Source organism: Hemitrygon akajei, chromosome 10, assembly GCF_048418815.1.
Source record: "Hemitrygon akajei chromosome 10, sHemAka1.3, whole genome shotgun sequence".
NCBI classification, from domain to species: domain Eukaryota; kingdom Metazoa; phylum Chordata; class Chondrichthyes; order Myliobatiformes; family Dasyatidae; genus Hemitrygon; species Hemitrygon akajei.
In genome coordinates, this window is record NC_133133.1 from 16,276,630 (window position 1) to 16,293,163 (window position 16,534).

Sequence of the window (16,534 nt, forward strand, 5' to 3'; positions counted from 1 at the left end):
TCAGTGTAACTTCAAGTTTGCTTTAAGTGAGGCATGCACGTATCGTGATAGTGTGATGATGTATGCAGTTCATGTGTTTTTAGACACAACCCGTAATGAATTATTTAAACAAACAGGAAAGCTTAATCAACCAATACACAGTATATACAATATTACGCAAATAAACAACAAGGGTAAAGTTGGAAATACAAAAAATCTTTCAAAGAAACGAGGTGTCAAATTGATTATTGCAGAGCATGTTTCTGGAAGACATATTGTCCATTATTCCTGAGGTTCCAGCCATAATGTATTTGTCAATCTTCACTACTACAACTCCAAATTACTGGACACACGGAATGGGAACAAGCCCTCTGGCCCGAGCCAAATAAGATGCCTGTCTAAGCTAGTCGCATTTGAAAATTTGCAGATTTGCCAGTTGGTCATTATCTGACAGATGTTTGTGGGAATAATCACATTTCCTTCTTTACAACAGTGACTGCAAAGAGGAATTGAACCTCAGTCTCCCTCCACTGCTACTGTAAAGCGTGACATATACCGCGATGCCACTGTGCTGCCCCAGTATAGAAAATACAGCACCGTTTTCTACAGATCAAAGGTGTACAATTTGACAATAACAGAAAGCTGTTCATAGTGATCTATATAGAAACAAAATTTATGTCAATTAATATCAAATGTCAATTTATGTAAATCAAACAAGTTGCCAGGGAGAATGCACTTGATTATCTTTGAAATGATCTTCAGTTTTTTTAATTAGGCTTGAGACACAAATAGATACACCTTCCATCCCTGAAATATATTGTAAATATAATGGGGACTAAAGGGCAGCCCAATGGTGTAGTGTGTTAGCATAAAGCTTTATAACGCTGGTTGTAAGATCATTGTTTCAATTCCTACCACTGTCTGTAAGGACCAGCACGAATCCAAGATGGTGTTGAGCTGCAACTTCTATTGATTGGCAGCTCAGATTTAATTATTTGTTTTATTGTTTAATTTTTAATTAAATTCAGGCTGTTCAGGGTGGTTTCAGGGAAAGGTGCTAGGGGCTAGATTATGGTTTGGGAAAAGGGCTGTGGGGGAATTAGAAACTTAGGCCTAAGTCCCTACACCTCATTTGAAGACTAGTGGCGCAGATATGGGATACCTGTGGTTGGACGTGGAAGTCAAACCCGCAGAGAATGGACGAGGGGCCACCCAGGTCACCGAGTTAAAGTTCCATGCGGGCAGGAGGAACAAGTACTGATCACCCCATGGGTTTGTGAGTCAGTGAGACCGAGGTTTAAGGCCTAATGTTTTGTGAACGGTGTGTCCTGGGACTGATGCTGACGATCAAAGCCCAAGAGTCAAATCAGAATACCAGAAGTCAAAGCCCTTTGACTGGAGCTGTGTCACGATTTCCTGTGAGGCTGCTGGCGGAGGTCAAACCCCAGTGTCTGCAGACCCAAATCCATGTCTCCCGGAGGATGGAGACTGGAGGCCTGGGATTAAAGGACTGCGTATGTGCAGGGGTTCGATGGATAAACGGAGCTTGTTTTTGCTGATGTTGTTTGTTGCTTGTTGTGTTCTGTGTTACTCTGCTGAGCATTGTGGGCATACTATGTTAGTCTGATGTGATGACACTTGCAGGCTGCCCCAGTACACCCTCAGGTGTGTTTGTTGTGAACACTAAGGACACATTTTACTGTATTTTTTGATGTACATGTGACAAATCAACTTGAATCATATTTTAATCTTGAGTTTGTATGCTCCCTCCCTCTGTGACCACATGGGTTTCCTCTGCGGTCTCTGGTTTCCTTCCACCTCCCAAAGATATTGGAGTTAGTCAGTTGCTGCTGGAGTCACAGTGACACTTGTAGGCTGCCACTAAAGTTCAAAGTATAAAATGAATTTATTATCTAAGTACCTATGTCACTGTAGACTTATTTCATCTCCCTGAGATTCTCACTTGAAACACCATAGAATCAGTGAAAAACCATACAGACAAACAACAAACTGTGCAAATTCAAAATAAATTGGGGAAAAAAAACAAATTAATAATGATTAAAAACAATAAGCAATAAATATTGTGAACATAAGATGAAGAGTCCTTGAAAGTGAGTTGATAGGTTGTGGGAACAGCGTAGTGTTGGGGTGAGTGAACTCAATCCTCAGACTGTGTTGGTCGTTGACACAAACTTATGTTTATGTCACTGTGTGTTTCAATGTTTCAGTGTAAATGTGATAAATAAAGCTAATTTTAAGAATATTTAAGCAGAAAACTTTCTAAGGGTGGAATTATTGAAAGTGAGGACAGAAAATAGGATTTAGAGTCATAGAAAATTACAACACAGAAAAGGCCTTTCGGGCCATCTAGCCCATGCCAGACCATTTAATCTGCCTACTCCCATTGACCTCCATCAGGACCATAGCCCTCCATACCCCGACCGTCCATCCAAACTTCTTTTAAATGTTGAAATCAAGTTTACATGCACCACTTGCGCTGGCAGCTGGTTCCACACTCTCATGATCCTCTGAGTGATGAAGTTTCCCCTCATGGTCCCCTTAACCTTTTCACCTTTCAGCCTTAATGTGTGACCTCTAGTTATAGTCCCACCCTACTTCAGTGGAAAAAATGGTTTGCATTTACCCTATCTATACCCCTGATCATTTTGTATACCTCTATCAAATCTCCCATCAATCTTCTACATTCCAAGGAATGAAGTCCTAACCTACTTAATCTTTCCTTATAACTCAGGTCCTCCCTTCCCAGCAACATCCTTGACTTGATCCAAAGTTTCTTCTTCATTCTCTATTACTATACCAGGTGAAATGTCTGCGATCGAATGGAGTGAAATGTTAGATACCTCTCGTTTTAAACGTGCCTTCAGTAATGACGGATAGCTGGCATTTACTATCGGGTTTCACTGGTGATCCTTACAGTGTGTTCACCATTGTCAGCAAAGCATACAGCGGGTGAGAAGTATTGTACAGTGATATAAGCTGGCTTCTCAGGGCAGAACTTTCAAACGATACTCATTGGTTCATTACACAGGTATAAGAGCCTGATCTTGACTGGATGTTGAAATGGAAGTTAGATTTTTTTTAAATGAAAAGCACTTGTGATATGGACCATACTTTTAATTAAACTGAGAGTGGGAGGAGTCCATCCATTCTCAATGTATGGATTCCAAAAGAAATTTGAATTTTCAGCATACCTGTTGGCCATTAGCTTTGCTTAATATTTGGAAGCTTTTGATTTCTGATGATCTAGGCTCATCAGCAGCCCCGTTCAAGAAGCTACAGATGATGTATAAAAGCAAGAATGTAGTGCTAAGGATTTGTAAGGCATTGGTCAGGTCACATTTGGAATAATTGTGAGCAGTTCTGAGGCCCCTCAACTAAGAAACAATGTGTTGGCATTGGGGAGGATCCAAAGGAGGTTCACAAGAATGATCCCAGGAATGAAAGGGTTAATGTATGACGAGTACTGGAGGACTCTGGGCCTGTACCCACTGGAGTTTAGAAGAATGAAGAGGCGGGGGGTGGATTCTTATTGAAGCCTATCGAATATTGAAAGGCCCAGATAAAGTGGATGTGCAAAAGATGCTTCCTATAGTGGGGAGTCGAGGACCAGAATAGAGGGATCTCCCTTTAGGACAGAAATGAAGATGAGGGTGGTGATTCTGTGGAATTCATTGCCACAGACGTCTCTCACTGGGTATATTTAAAGTGGGGGTTTATATATTCTTGATTAGAAAGGCAACAGTAATAGCAAGAAGGCTGAAGAACAGGGTTGAGAGAGATAATAAATTCACCATGATTTATGGCTAACATGAGAGGGTACAGTTTTAAGGTGATTGGAAGTAGGTACAGAGGAGTTGCCAGGGGTAATTTTTTTTACGCAGAGGGTGGTGAGTGCGTGGAATGGGCTGCTGGCGGCAGTGATGGAGGCGGATACGATAGAGTCTTTTAAGAGACTCCTGGATTAATACATGGAGCTCAGAAAAATAGAGGACTATGGATAACACTAGGTAATTTCTAAGGTAAGGACATGATTGGCACAGCATTGTGGGCCGAAAAGCCTGTATTGCACTGTAGGTTTTCTATGTTTCTAGGAATGGTGGAAGAGACTCGATGGGCCTAACGCCCTGATTCTGATCTCATGTCTTGTAGTCTTTACAGCAGGACATAGAGTGTGCCTCCACACAGTCATAGTGTGGTCTTAAAAAAAAATCAAAGAGCAGGGGGTTCTTGCCCATACCCTGGTAAAGTGTACCCATCAAAACCACTAGCGAGTACTGAATGTTTGGCCTTTATTATAGCACTGCAGCCATATAGGTAATTACTGGAGCAGCAGCCAGAATTCCTCACCACTGATCCAGAGAAACAGGTTCAAATCCCACCAGGGCCATTTGGGATTTTAAGAGGCATTGAGCTCTACAGAATAGCAAAAGGCCATTGACCCATCTAGTCTGTACTGAACTGTTATTCCAGCTTATTCAAAATCATGTAATGTAAATAAAAACACAAATAATAAAAAAAATAGAGTTCATTAATTACAATGGCATCAGCGCCGGACTCCGGAGTGAAGGTTCCCGAGTTCGAATCCAAGCCGGGCCACCCCCGAGCATGCTTTCCATCCGTGCCGGGTTGAGCATCGAGCTAGACACTCAGCCTCGTTAAAAAATAAGGGTCAAGTCAGGAGTGTTCATATCGTGACCTGGTTAATCCGAAAGGAGACCAATCCTGACACCACGTGCCAGACCAGAATGGCTGGTTGTCTGGTGCGACACGCTAAGAAAAATTAATTACGAAGTCATTGGATTGTCTTCTGCCCTCTTATGCCCTTCAAGGAAGAAATGCCACCATCCTTACACTTTCTGGTCCACATGGAACTCCAGACTCATTAATGGTAGAGCAAGAGATTCTGCAGATGCTGGAAATCCCGAGCAACACACACAGAATGCTGGAGGGGCTTGGCAGGTCAGGCAGCACCTGTGGAAGAAAATAAACAGTCAACGTTTAGCATAATGGCACAACATTGTGGGCCAAAGGCCCTGTTCCTGTGTTGTACTGTTCTATGTTCTAAAAGCATTTTATGAATACAAATCCTTTGAAATAATTGATACTATTTATCTTCACCTTCTTAAATCTATTTTAGAGACACTAGCTTTTGAAGATTATTGCCATTCTGTAGTCATGCAAGAGATGACCAGTATGCTTTGTTTTTTAGTAATTGGTTTTGTTGATGATGTCGGCATTTGTTGTGCGTGAACAGCGCTCCCTTTGTGAGGTTCTCAGTGAATCAGGCAACATCTGTAGAAGGAAACTAATAGTTGATATTTTAGGTCAAGGCTTTGAAAGAGTGGAGTAGGGATATTCAGTTCAAAGAGGTATGGGGAAGGGGAGGGGCAAGAGCTGGCAAGGGATAGGTGGATCCAGGTTGATTGGCAGTTGGAGTCAGGTGGGAGAGGGAACGATGGAGATAGCGAAAGAGGTTGGGAAGTGTTTGGTGGAGGCAACGAAGATGATTGATCCTGGTTCCCCCAAGGACTGACATGTTTATACTAATGTATTAGTTGAGTGATGCATTTGGCATTTTCTTAAAGGCTTGTGGCTGATGAAAAATCATCAGTCGATACCAGAACAGATCATGCATAGCTTGCTTCAAGGTTATCGACAGATGAAGAGACATTTCACTTTGCAAACAGCTAAACAGCCTGCTGCATAACACATGTTAAACAAGAGAGAGACTGTCTTACATTGCAAAATGATCTTTGCATGCATCATCATTATACAAGACATTGGTTTAATGAGTTTTTTTTAATATATGTACAAACAATTACATCAATGCTTCATTGTTCCCTATTTGGCTTGCGTTGTCCTGGAGAAAGTATTTGAGTAGTCTGATCTCCGACACCATGCCAAACCAGTTTCGATGACGGTGCGCTTGTTGAAAAGTTGGGGGTTTAATTATTGTCATGGCAATCTCTTTTCAGCCTGGCTTCCTTTCATCAATGAGGAAATAATAATGCTGGCAGTCAAAAATAATGCCTTTGCTGTTAGTGCTTGGAGTTTTAGATTTTTAGTTTACAAAACCTGCAGACCCATAATAGGTGGTGGACTCTCAGGATAGGATTTTCCAGAAATTTTCTATTCAGACAGAAATTGAAGAAAATTGGTGTGCAAAGGAAGGGCAAAGCTCGTTCCAACTCCCAGTCAGTGATAAGTATTGATATTGTTTATTATTGTCATATGTACCGAGATACAGAGGAAAGCTTGACTTCCGTACTGTTTAGATATACTCAGTGGTCACTTTGTTAGGTACACCTGCTCGTTAGTGCAAATATCTTATCAGCCAATCATGTGGCAACAACTCAATGCATTAAAGTATGCGGACATGGTCAAGAAGTTCATTTGTTGTTCAGACCAAACATCAGAATTGGGAAGAATTGTGATGTAAGTGACTTTTACCATGGAATGATTGTCGGTGCCAGACAGGGTGGCTTGAGGATCCCAGAAACTGCCGATCTTCTGGGATTTTCATATACAACAGTCTCTAGAGTTTACAGAGAATAGTGTGAAAAATAAAAAAAGAACATCCAGCGAGCAGAAGTTCAGTGGGTGAAAACGTCTTGTTAATGAGAAGTCAAAAGAGAATGTCCGGACTGGTTCAAGCTGACAGGAAGGCGACAGTAACTCGAATAACCACGCATCACAACAGTGGTGTGCAAAAGGCATCTTGGAATGCTCATATCAAACCGTGAAGTGGGTGAACTACAGCAGCAGAAAACCATGAACATACGCTCATCTGCCATTTTAATAGGTACAGGAGGTATCTAATAAAGTGGCCACTGACTGCAGATCAAATCATTACACCGTGCAGTGAGGAAGAACAAGGCAAAACAATTCAAGTACCTTTTGGAATTTAAAGTTGCTCATTTGGAATTTCAGAATAAACAGCAAAAATGTCAACCGTATATTTCTTATAACTTACAGCAGAGACGGAATAATTAACAAGAAAAGTACATTATTTTATTGATGAATACTGGCTAAGGCTCTCATTGTTGCAGGGAAATATCAAATCTGTTATGAAGCCTTCACTTAAGACCACCCATCTATAAAGAACTTAGTTTTTAAAAGTTAATATTTCAAAAATAAAGTTTATTTCATGATATAAATGACACATGATTTTCTTTACACCACTCAGCACACCATAAAAACCAGCCTCCTCTCCATGGACACATCTACACCTCTCAATGGCTCAGTAAAGCAGCCAACATAATTCTCTCTTTATCCCACCTCCCATTTGGCAGAGGCTACAAAAGCCTGAAAGCACATACCACCAGGGTCAAGGACAGCTTCTGTCCTGTTGTTAAAAGACGTAAGAGTGGTTTTCTGTTGTACAATAAGATAGATGCTTGACCTCACAGTCTGTCTCATTATGGCCTTGAACCTTATCGTCTGTACTTGTACTGTACTTTCCCTATAAGTGTAACACATTCTGCATATTGATATTGCTTTTTCCCTGTACTACCTCAATGCACTGTTTTACTCACACTACCAGGCTCAGAAATAGTTATTACCCCTCACCCATCAGACTCTTGAACCAGTGGGGATAACTTCACTCAACCTTTCTAATCCTTTCACTGTTCCCACAATCAATGGACTCATTTTCAATGACTCTTCATCTCATCTTCTCAATATTTGTTGTTTGTTTATTTATTTTAAGTACCTCTATTGTATTTGCACAGTTTGTTGTTTTTTGTACATCAGTTATTTGTCCACCTGTTGGGTGTGGTATTTCATTGATTCCATTATAGTTCTTGGATTTACTGAGTATGTCTGTATTAACATGAATCTCATGGTTGTATATGGTGACATATATGAGCAGTATTTCAATAATAAATTCATGGGCAGCAGGAAAAACAAGTGTTTCACTGTACATGTGATAAAAATAAACTAATTTATCAATTTAATTTACATTCATTGTGTCATGGGCACTATGGTAGAGTAGCGGTTAGCCCGGTGCTCTTACAGCTTGGGATGTAGAAGTTCAGAGATCAATTCTAGCACCGTCTGTAAGGAGTTTGTTCATTTTCCCTGTGACCATGTGGGTTCCCTCCTGGCACTCTGGTCTCCTCTCACGTTTCAAAGACACGCCGGTTAGTAGGTTAATTGGCCATTGTAAATTGTCCTGTGATTAGGCTAGTGTTAAATAGGTGGGTTGCTGGGCGGTGGGCCTCATTGGGCTGTGAGGGCCTGTATCTCTTAATACATGCAGTAAATAAAGGCCGTATCTTCATTGTGACACCAAGTCAATATATTCTATTGAACAATCGATGTGCTTGAGAGCCTTTTACATAGGACCCAGTTCCTTTGAGTCCAAGAGTACCAAGATCATTGAATGCAGTCTTTCCACAAAAACCGGTCACCACACCCTTGTAATTGTCTTGCAATAAATGTGCTCAGCCTTGTTTCTGCAGGAGGTTACAAACTCTGGATTCCCCCCTTCAGTTAAAGTTGCTTCGTGCTTTAATAAAGACTATTCCTAGTATTACTGTCCAGGCTGTTGCCACAGTTCAAGTTGAAAGCCTAGAAATAGAATCAAATTTGACAAATATGCGATCTATTTGTGTAATGGCATTTGCATTCCTTCAGCTTGTTTGGAAGTTGTAGATTTTTTCCTTGTTTGCCCGCCCACTTGGGTATGCCACAATGTGTTGTACATCATTAGTATTCATTGCTCGGTTTCTCCTACGTGAATTCGCAGCCAAATCCATGGATGCTGATTCAACAAATAAATATTTCAGAATCTCCAAGGAGATCATAGGACCTATGTATGCTATAAATCATTAGAATCAAGGAGGTGTACAATAAACAAGCAGTGTGCAAAATTAAAATGAGCTAATTCAGCGGAAATGTTTCCAACACTCAGAATATTTGAAATTTTCTAGCAGGGATGAAAAATGTTGTCCTATTCTTAAAACTTTTTATTTTGCACATTATCCTAATTCAGAATGTTAAATTCATGATTTCACGTAAGAAGTCATAATCGCTTTAAATAATCTCTGTGAATTTGGAAATGATTTATGCAATAGCTAGCTGGTAGCAGTTATTATCAGCTGCTGAGTTAAACTTCCTTGTCCTCATGTTGAGTTTCTAGGAGGAGTTACCGTAGACAAATATTCCCCGCCCTCCCCCCAAACATTCAGCTTAAATTTAACTTGCAAGAAGAAATGCTATAAGTTAGTGTGGTGGCATGGTAATGTAATGGTTAGTGTGGTGCTTTTATGGTGCCATCAGCCCCGGTTCACTTCCTGCCACTGACTGTAAGGAGTTTGTATATTCTCCCTGTAACTATGTGTGTTTTCTCTGGGTGCTCCGGTTTCCTCCTACTTTCCAAAGGCAAAGGATGAGTAGGTCACATGGGTGGCGCGGGCTTGGTAGGCCAGTCGGAACTGTAACCGTGCTGTTTCTCTAAATAAAAAAGCAAAATAAGAAATGAAATGCTGGAGGAACTTAATGGCTCGGGCAGCATCTGTGAACAAAAATGGACAGTTGTTGTTTTTGGTTGAGATTCTTCATCTGAACAGAAAGATGTGGGGGTGGGGAGATAGCTGACAATCAACTCTGGCGTACCTCAAGGATGCCTGCTTAGCCCACTGCTCTCCTCTCTACACCCATGATTGTGTGGGTGGCCACAGCTCAAAAGCCTTCTATAAATTTGTAATGACACAACAATCTTTCACACAATTGCAAACTGTGACAAGGAGGTGTACAGGAGTGAGATAGATCAGCTGGTTGAGTGGTGTTGCAGCAACGTCCTTGCACTCAACGTCAGTAAGGCCGGATAATTAATTGTGGATTCAGGAAGGGGAAGTCGAAGAAACACACACCAGTCCTCACCAAGGGATCAAAAATAACAAGTAGAGTGTGCAATTTCAAGTTCCTGGATGGCAACATCTCTTTGCCCAACATATTGTTGCAATTGCAAAGAAGGCACAACCCCAGCTATATTTCATTGGGAGTTTGAGGGGAATTGGTATGTCACCAAAGATCCGTGCAAATTTCTACAAATGTAACATGGATATCATTCTAACTAGTTCCATCACCATCTGGTCTGGAGGGGCCACTGTACAGGATCGGAAAAAGATGCAGAAAGTTGTAGACTCAGTGAGCTCTGTCATAGGTACTAGCCTCCCCAGCATCTAACATACCTTCAAAAGGCCATGCTTCAGAAAGGCAGCATCCATCATTAAGGACCCCCATCACCAAGGACATGCTGTCTTCTCATTGCTATCATCAAGAAGGAGGTACATGAGCCTGACGACACACACTCAATGTTTCAGGAACAGCTTTGAGATCCAAAATGAAGAAAACCTTGGCAACATTCTCCGAACACACCATCATTCTCTTCCCCCCCCCCCTCCCCCCCCCGGTAGTGTAGCAGAGTGATCCTCAGTGATCAAAAGGCAGGCTTTCCCCTTACTTTCCATATTCACCTCGATGTTTCAATCTCCTTCATCGTTTTGATTGGCAAAAAATGGCAGCTTTAATCAGCGAAATGGAGTCGAACATCAGATCATGCCCTGTCCCGCGGCCTGCCTACGATGAGGTATGCACATGCTGCCTCTGCTTCTCGGAGACTGCAAAGAGCTGGAACACCCAAACGAGCTCCAAACAGCAAATCACAGGTTCAGACAGTTCCAGAATCACGTCCAAGATAGAAAACAAATGTAAAAAAAAACATAAAAGCAGTGAAATAAATGGTTTTATGATCTTTCCAGAAGATGTTTTTCACCAAAGTGACATTGTACGCAGGCACCATCTCGATGTCAGTATGGCTGGTAAATTGTGGTCTTGTAGTCAATGATGCCTTACTGAAATTCTAAATATACAAGAGTGTTCTTGATATTCTTGGTTGATTAATATCTCTGAAAGAGTCTGTGGATTGTATGAAATCTTGTTGGCATGAGAATGGAGGGATAAGATAATGCTTTTGCATGATTCCAAAGATTTCAAAACCTCATTGCATTTATGATCCCAAGAACTCACATACACGGCACAGTAGCATAGTGGTCAACACAACGCTTTACAGTGCCAGCAGCAACCCAGGTTCAATTCCCACCGTGCCTGAAAGGAGTTTGTATGCTCTGCCCGTGACCATGTGGGTTTCCTCCCGTGTGCTCCAGTTTCCTCCCACCATCCAAATAGCAGTTGATAGGTTATTTTGTTGGCATGAAAATGGAGAAATAAGATAATGATTTAGCATGAAACTTTACTGTACCAACTCTCGCACCTGTCTGAAAGGAGTTTGGACCACGTGGGTGCTCCGCTTTCCTCCCTCTGTCCAAAGACCAGCAGGTTAGATAGATAGATAGATAGATAGATAGATACTTTATTCATCCCCATGGGGAAATTCAACTTTTTTCCAATGTCCCATACACTTGTTGTAGCAAAACTAATTACATACAATACTTAACTCAGTAAAAAATATGATATGCATCTAAATCACTATCTCAAAAAGCATTAATAATAGCTTTTTAAAAGTTCTTAAGTCATATTCTGTCAAAAGTCAAAAGTCTTCATATTCTGGCGGTAGAATTGTAAAGCCTAATGGCATTGGGGAGTATTGACCTCTTCATCCTGTCTGAGGAGCATTACAATTGGTCATTGTAAATTTTCCCGTGATTAGGCCAATATTAAATCTGGGGTTGCTGGGCAACATGATTCAAAGGGCCAGAGGGGCCTGTTCTGTACCGTATCTCAATAAATAATAATAAGAGTTGTAAATAAACTGCAATCGTAAGAACCAATTAATTAGAGTAAAGAAAATGAGAATAACCCCATCCAGAATTTCATGACTAATGTGGATGTAGGAAATAGAATAAATGAATTGTGAAGCATTGTAACTTGCCCTTTAACCCCTTCAGGGCCATGTCAGACAGGATGTCTGACTACTTTAATCTCATTTGGCTGCATTAGCCACCCACCTCTGCCTCCCCCTCCCAAATCTCTCTGCCACCTCCTCTAGATGGATCACTCCAGATAACTATCATCCTCTGGGAGGAAAGGTCACCTTTTTCCCTTTTCATTTATAGTGCAAAATAAATGTATTATCAAAGCACATACATTTCACAACATACCACCCTGAGATTCATTTTCTTGCAGGTCTTCACAACAAAACAAAGAAATACAATGGAATCAATGAAAAACTACAGGAAAGGCTGGCAAACAACCAATGTATGAAAAAGCATATAATAAGTAAATAATAGTGAGAACATGAGGTGAAGTACCCTTGAGAGTGAGTCCATAGGTTGTGTTGAGTATTGGTGAGTGAAGTTGTCCACACTGGTTCACAGCCCGAAGATTGAAGGGTAATTGCTGTTTCTGCACTTGGTGGCATGGGACCTGATGGTTCTGCAACTCTCTCCCAATGGTAGCAGTGGGAAAAGGGCATGGCCTGGATGGTGGGGTCAATGATCATTATGCTGCTTTTTTTTTTGTGGTACTGCTCTTTGTTGATGTACTCAATAGTGAGGAGAACTTCTCCTGTGATGAATTGAGCTGTATCCACCATTTTTCGTAGGCTTTTCCATTCTTGGGCATTGGTGTTTCCATACCAGGCTGCGATGTATCCAGTCAGAATCTCTGGAAGTTTGTCAAAAGTTTTGATGAATCTTTGCAAACTTCTAAGAAAGTAGAGGCACTGTTGTGCCTTCTTTGCAATGACATCTACATGCTGGACCCAGGACAGATCCTCTGATCTTCTGAAACAATGACGCTGATTACTGACCCTCTCCCCTTTCCACTTCTCATCCCTGGTGAGGACTAGCTCATGGATCTCCAGTTCCATATAGGTAGGGAGCAGCTGATTTCAGGGCATTCAGTTTTAAGTTATAGTGTAATATATCTGCATCAATTCCTTGATGTGCTTTTGTGCATGGTGCATGGTAAAATTTATGTTGAAAGAGTTGATCATTCTAGTGAAACCATCAATATTGTCAGGTGGTATGGTTTCTATATTCTGTAAATGTAAATCTTGGTGTGTTGTTGTGCAGGAACTAATAATTGTCTGGAATGATTGATACAGGGAAGTACTTCTATTTAATCTACTTCATACCAAAGTAGAACTTGTTGTATCTCCAAGGTTAAAGTTCAAAGTACATTGATTATCAGAGCACTTGTGTATACTATCTACAGCCATGAGATTTGTCGTCTTACAGGCAGCCACTAAACAAAGAAATCCAACAGAACCCATTAAAAAAGAACACCCAGTGTGCAAAATACGAACAAATCCTGCAAACAATAAAAAGTAAACACCTATCATTCAGAACTAAAGTTCACGAAAGTGAGATCACAGCCGTGAAGCCATTCATCACTGCAGCCGGTCCAGGAGCCTGTTAGTTGTAGCCACAATCTTGGCTCAGCACAAAGATGTAAATGGCTTTTCACATATTGGGTAGTTCCTCCTTTGCCCTGTCTTGCATTATGATTAGGAAATTAGGCAAGAAGCAAATGACTGCAATTCCTTCCTGATAATTTGTAGGTGTTGGGATATACAGCACACACACACACAAAATGCTGGAGGAACTTAGCAAGTCAAGCAGTTTGTATTGTGTCATGTTTAGAATAGGGACTTTTTATCAGGACTGATGAGGGGGTATTTACAGTATCAGGCACATCTTTATTATATTGTACATAATTTCCAAAAAATGATTCAGTAACCGGTTATGCCTGGGAAAGTGTAAACAGGAGAGCAAAGTCCTGAAATGGGTGTTAAATCAAGCTTCTGGAGACTGCAGACGTTGGAATGTGGAGTTTAAAAAGAACAATCTGCTGGAGGAACTCAGTGGGTTGACAGCTGTGAGGAAAGGAAGGAATTTTTGACTTCTCATTTGTTGGCCCAAAATGCTGGCAATTCCTTTTGGCTCCAAAGATGCAGCTGACCCACTCATTTGACGCTCATGGGTGGAAAGTCTTTAGTTTTCCATGTCCTTTCTGCCTGCTCTGCTTATGGTCTGTCTGTCTATTTATTTATTTATTTGTTTATTTCTCCTTTTTTTGAACAGTTTGGTGTCTTCTGCACACTGGTTGGGTGCAGTCTTTCATTGATTCTATTATGGTTATTGGATTTGTTGAATATGCCCACAAGAAAATGAATGTCGGGGCTCTGTATGGTGACTTATATATACTTTGATAGTAAATTTACTTTGAATCTCTCCCCAGTCTCCATCTAATTACAGATTTTCCCCTGCTTCTCTCTGCCCCTCTTTCCAGGCATACAAACTCACATGTTGAGTATATCCAGCACTTTCTGGTTTTATTTTTGACTTCCAGTGTTTTGCCCAGTTGGGAATTAATTGCTGAAAAGGTGGTGTAAGTAGTAATCACGGCTTTCAAAGGGGAATTTATGTAGATAAGGAGAGGAAATTTCAGGGCTATTGGGAAATGAGCTTCAAAATGGAAACAGCTGTTCCAGCAGAGAGCTGGGACAGGCCCGAATCGTCAAATGCTTACCTTCCATGCTGTGATGACTTCATGAATTTCTCTAGCCTTAGTTGGTAGTGTGTGACTTTTCTTCTGAGAATTGTGACCTTCAGTCCCTCAGATCGTGAATCGGAAGTTCCTAGGAGAAACCCCATCCAATGAAGTGCTGTCTTTCAGAAGAAGCATTCAGTAGAGGCCCCATTTGCCCCTTGGATTCTTGAGTAGAGTTCTCTCCATTTGGTGTGACCAAAATTTGACCCTCTTTCATCACCAGGAAAAACATAACTTTAAGTTTTAAATGCCACAGTATCTCATTTACAATTGTGGTTTGACTTACTGTGAAATGTGAGATGTTCTGAAAGCTTTAAAGATCCTATTAAAATGCAAGTCTAGCATTAACATAGTTCCATATTTTACCTTCTGATACTGAAACAAGATTTTGCTTTCATGTGCAATGAGAGAAAGTGTGAAAGGGCTGAGAGAGTTCTTGTGGTCACCCTTTCTTCCTCTAGGAACACCACCAACACCAAAATTATTAATTGACCATTTCATGTTTGTGAGAAGTTAGTGATTTTTCTGTAATTTTTTTATTCACAGCATGTTGCTAATAGTGGCAATTTTCTGTCCCTCTTACAGAGGAGGGGATTAAAAATCATATAGATTGCCTAGCAAATTCTTGATCTTTAAAGTGATTTGGTGTAAATTTCTAAGATGGTTTATTATTGTGACAAGTACCGAGGTACAGTGCAAAACGTGTCTTGCATGCTGTTCATCGAAATCAATACAACAGTGTATTGAGGTAAAATAATAACAGAATGCAAAATGAAGAGTTACAGTTACAGAGAAAGTGCAGGCAGACAATTAAGTGCAAGGTCACAACAAAATATGTTGTGAGGTCAAGAGTCCATCTTGCCATACTAGGGATCCATTCAGTAGCCATATAACAACGGGATAGAAGCTGCCCTTCAGCTGATGGTACCTGCTTTCAGATTTTTTTATCTTCTGCCTGATGGGAGAAGAGAAAGAGAGAAATCTGTAGTGGGTGGGGTTCAAATGGTTCAATTTAATCTGTATAAAACCTGAAGATCTTACTCTTCACAAGAACAGCTATGACACAAGAAACCCCAAAGAATGATTGATAGTAACATCATGAACTACAAATTCCCCCTCCCCCTCCCATGCACAAGCAGAAGCACCGACTCCCCCCCCCCCCCACCCCACACCATGCAAGCAATAGCAAAACCCCCAAAAGAGACCTTGATCTCGAGTCCATGAAAAATCGCAGTCCATATCCCAGCACTTTGAGATCTCAGACAGGGTCTTTGGTTATGTTACCTGCCTTAATGAGGCAACAAGATGTATAGACAGAGTCCATGGAGGAGGCTGCTCCTTGTGTTGAGCTGCGTTGTGACCACAACCCGCTGTTGAAGTACTTTTGGATAAAAGATGCTTTAGCAAGACAGATCCTTTTCATTCACTCCCGACAGGGGTTCCCAACCTTTTTCATGCCATGGACCAACGGAGTTAAGCAAAGGGGCTGTGGACCCCTGGTTGGGAACTATTGTCTCCTGCCAACCAATTCATATTGCTTTCGCTCAATTAATTCCTTTTATACTGTGCCAAGGCTTGTTTTTCTTCAGTCTATGTATCAGGTGGCACAGAAGATGTGGGTTTGGAAGGTTGCCTTGTCAACATAAAATTAAAAGTACTTTTGTAGTGGGTCCTCCAGTTAGTACACAAAGAGGTGTTCCCGGATTATAGAATGCTTTGTCAGAATTGTGCGTGTGTTGACACATTTTACTGAGGTTTACGGACATTTCAGTAATAACCATTTTATTTTCTTTACAGAATCAACTGAAGAATGAAGCCAAGAAGGCCATTAGCCAGCTGGACCTACGCACCTTAAAGCAAGGTGACCAGGTGTGTGCTAACAGTAGATGGCACAGTACTACTGAATGGCATCCGGGGCATTTGATAAACTGGGGTCCAAATAGAAGGCTAATTGTGATGGTCTTTTAAGATCTCTTGTGAATTATTCCTCTCATTAATTTGTGTGATTCCACTG

At 41.0% G+C, this 16,534-nt stretch overlaps 1 protein-coding gene across 2 annotated transcripts in view; it reads left to right on the top strand.

The window, feature by feature from the left end:
* The window catches only part of rnf128b (ring finger protein 128b), a 152,540-nt gene that overhangs the window by 119,306 nt on the left and 16,700 nt on the right, over nucleotides 1–16,534 (top strand). For both annotated transcript variants that reach the window (XM_073057812.1, XM_073057811.1), the window contains exon 3: nucleotides 16,318–16,389. In XM_073057812.1, the coding sequence (XP_072913913.1) occupies nucleotides 16,318–16,389 (72 nt within the window). The remainder of the gene's footprint in view (nucleotides 1–16,317; nucleotides 16,390–16,534) is intronic.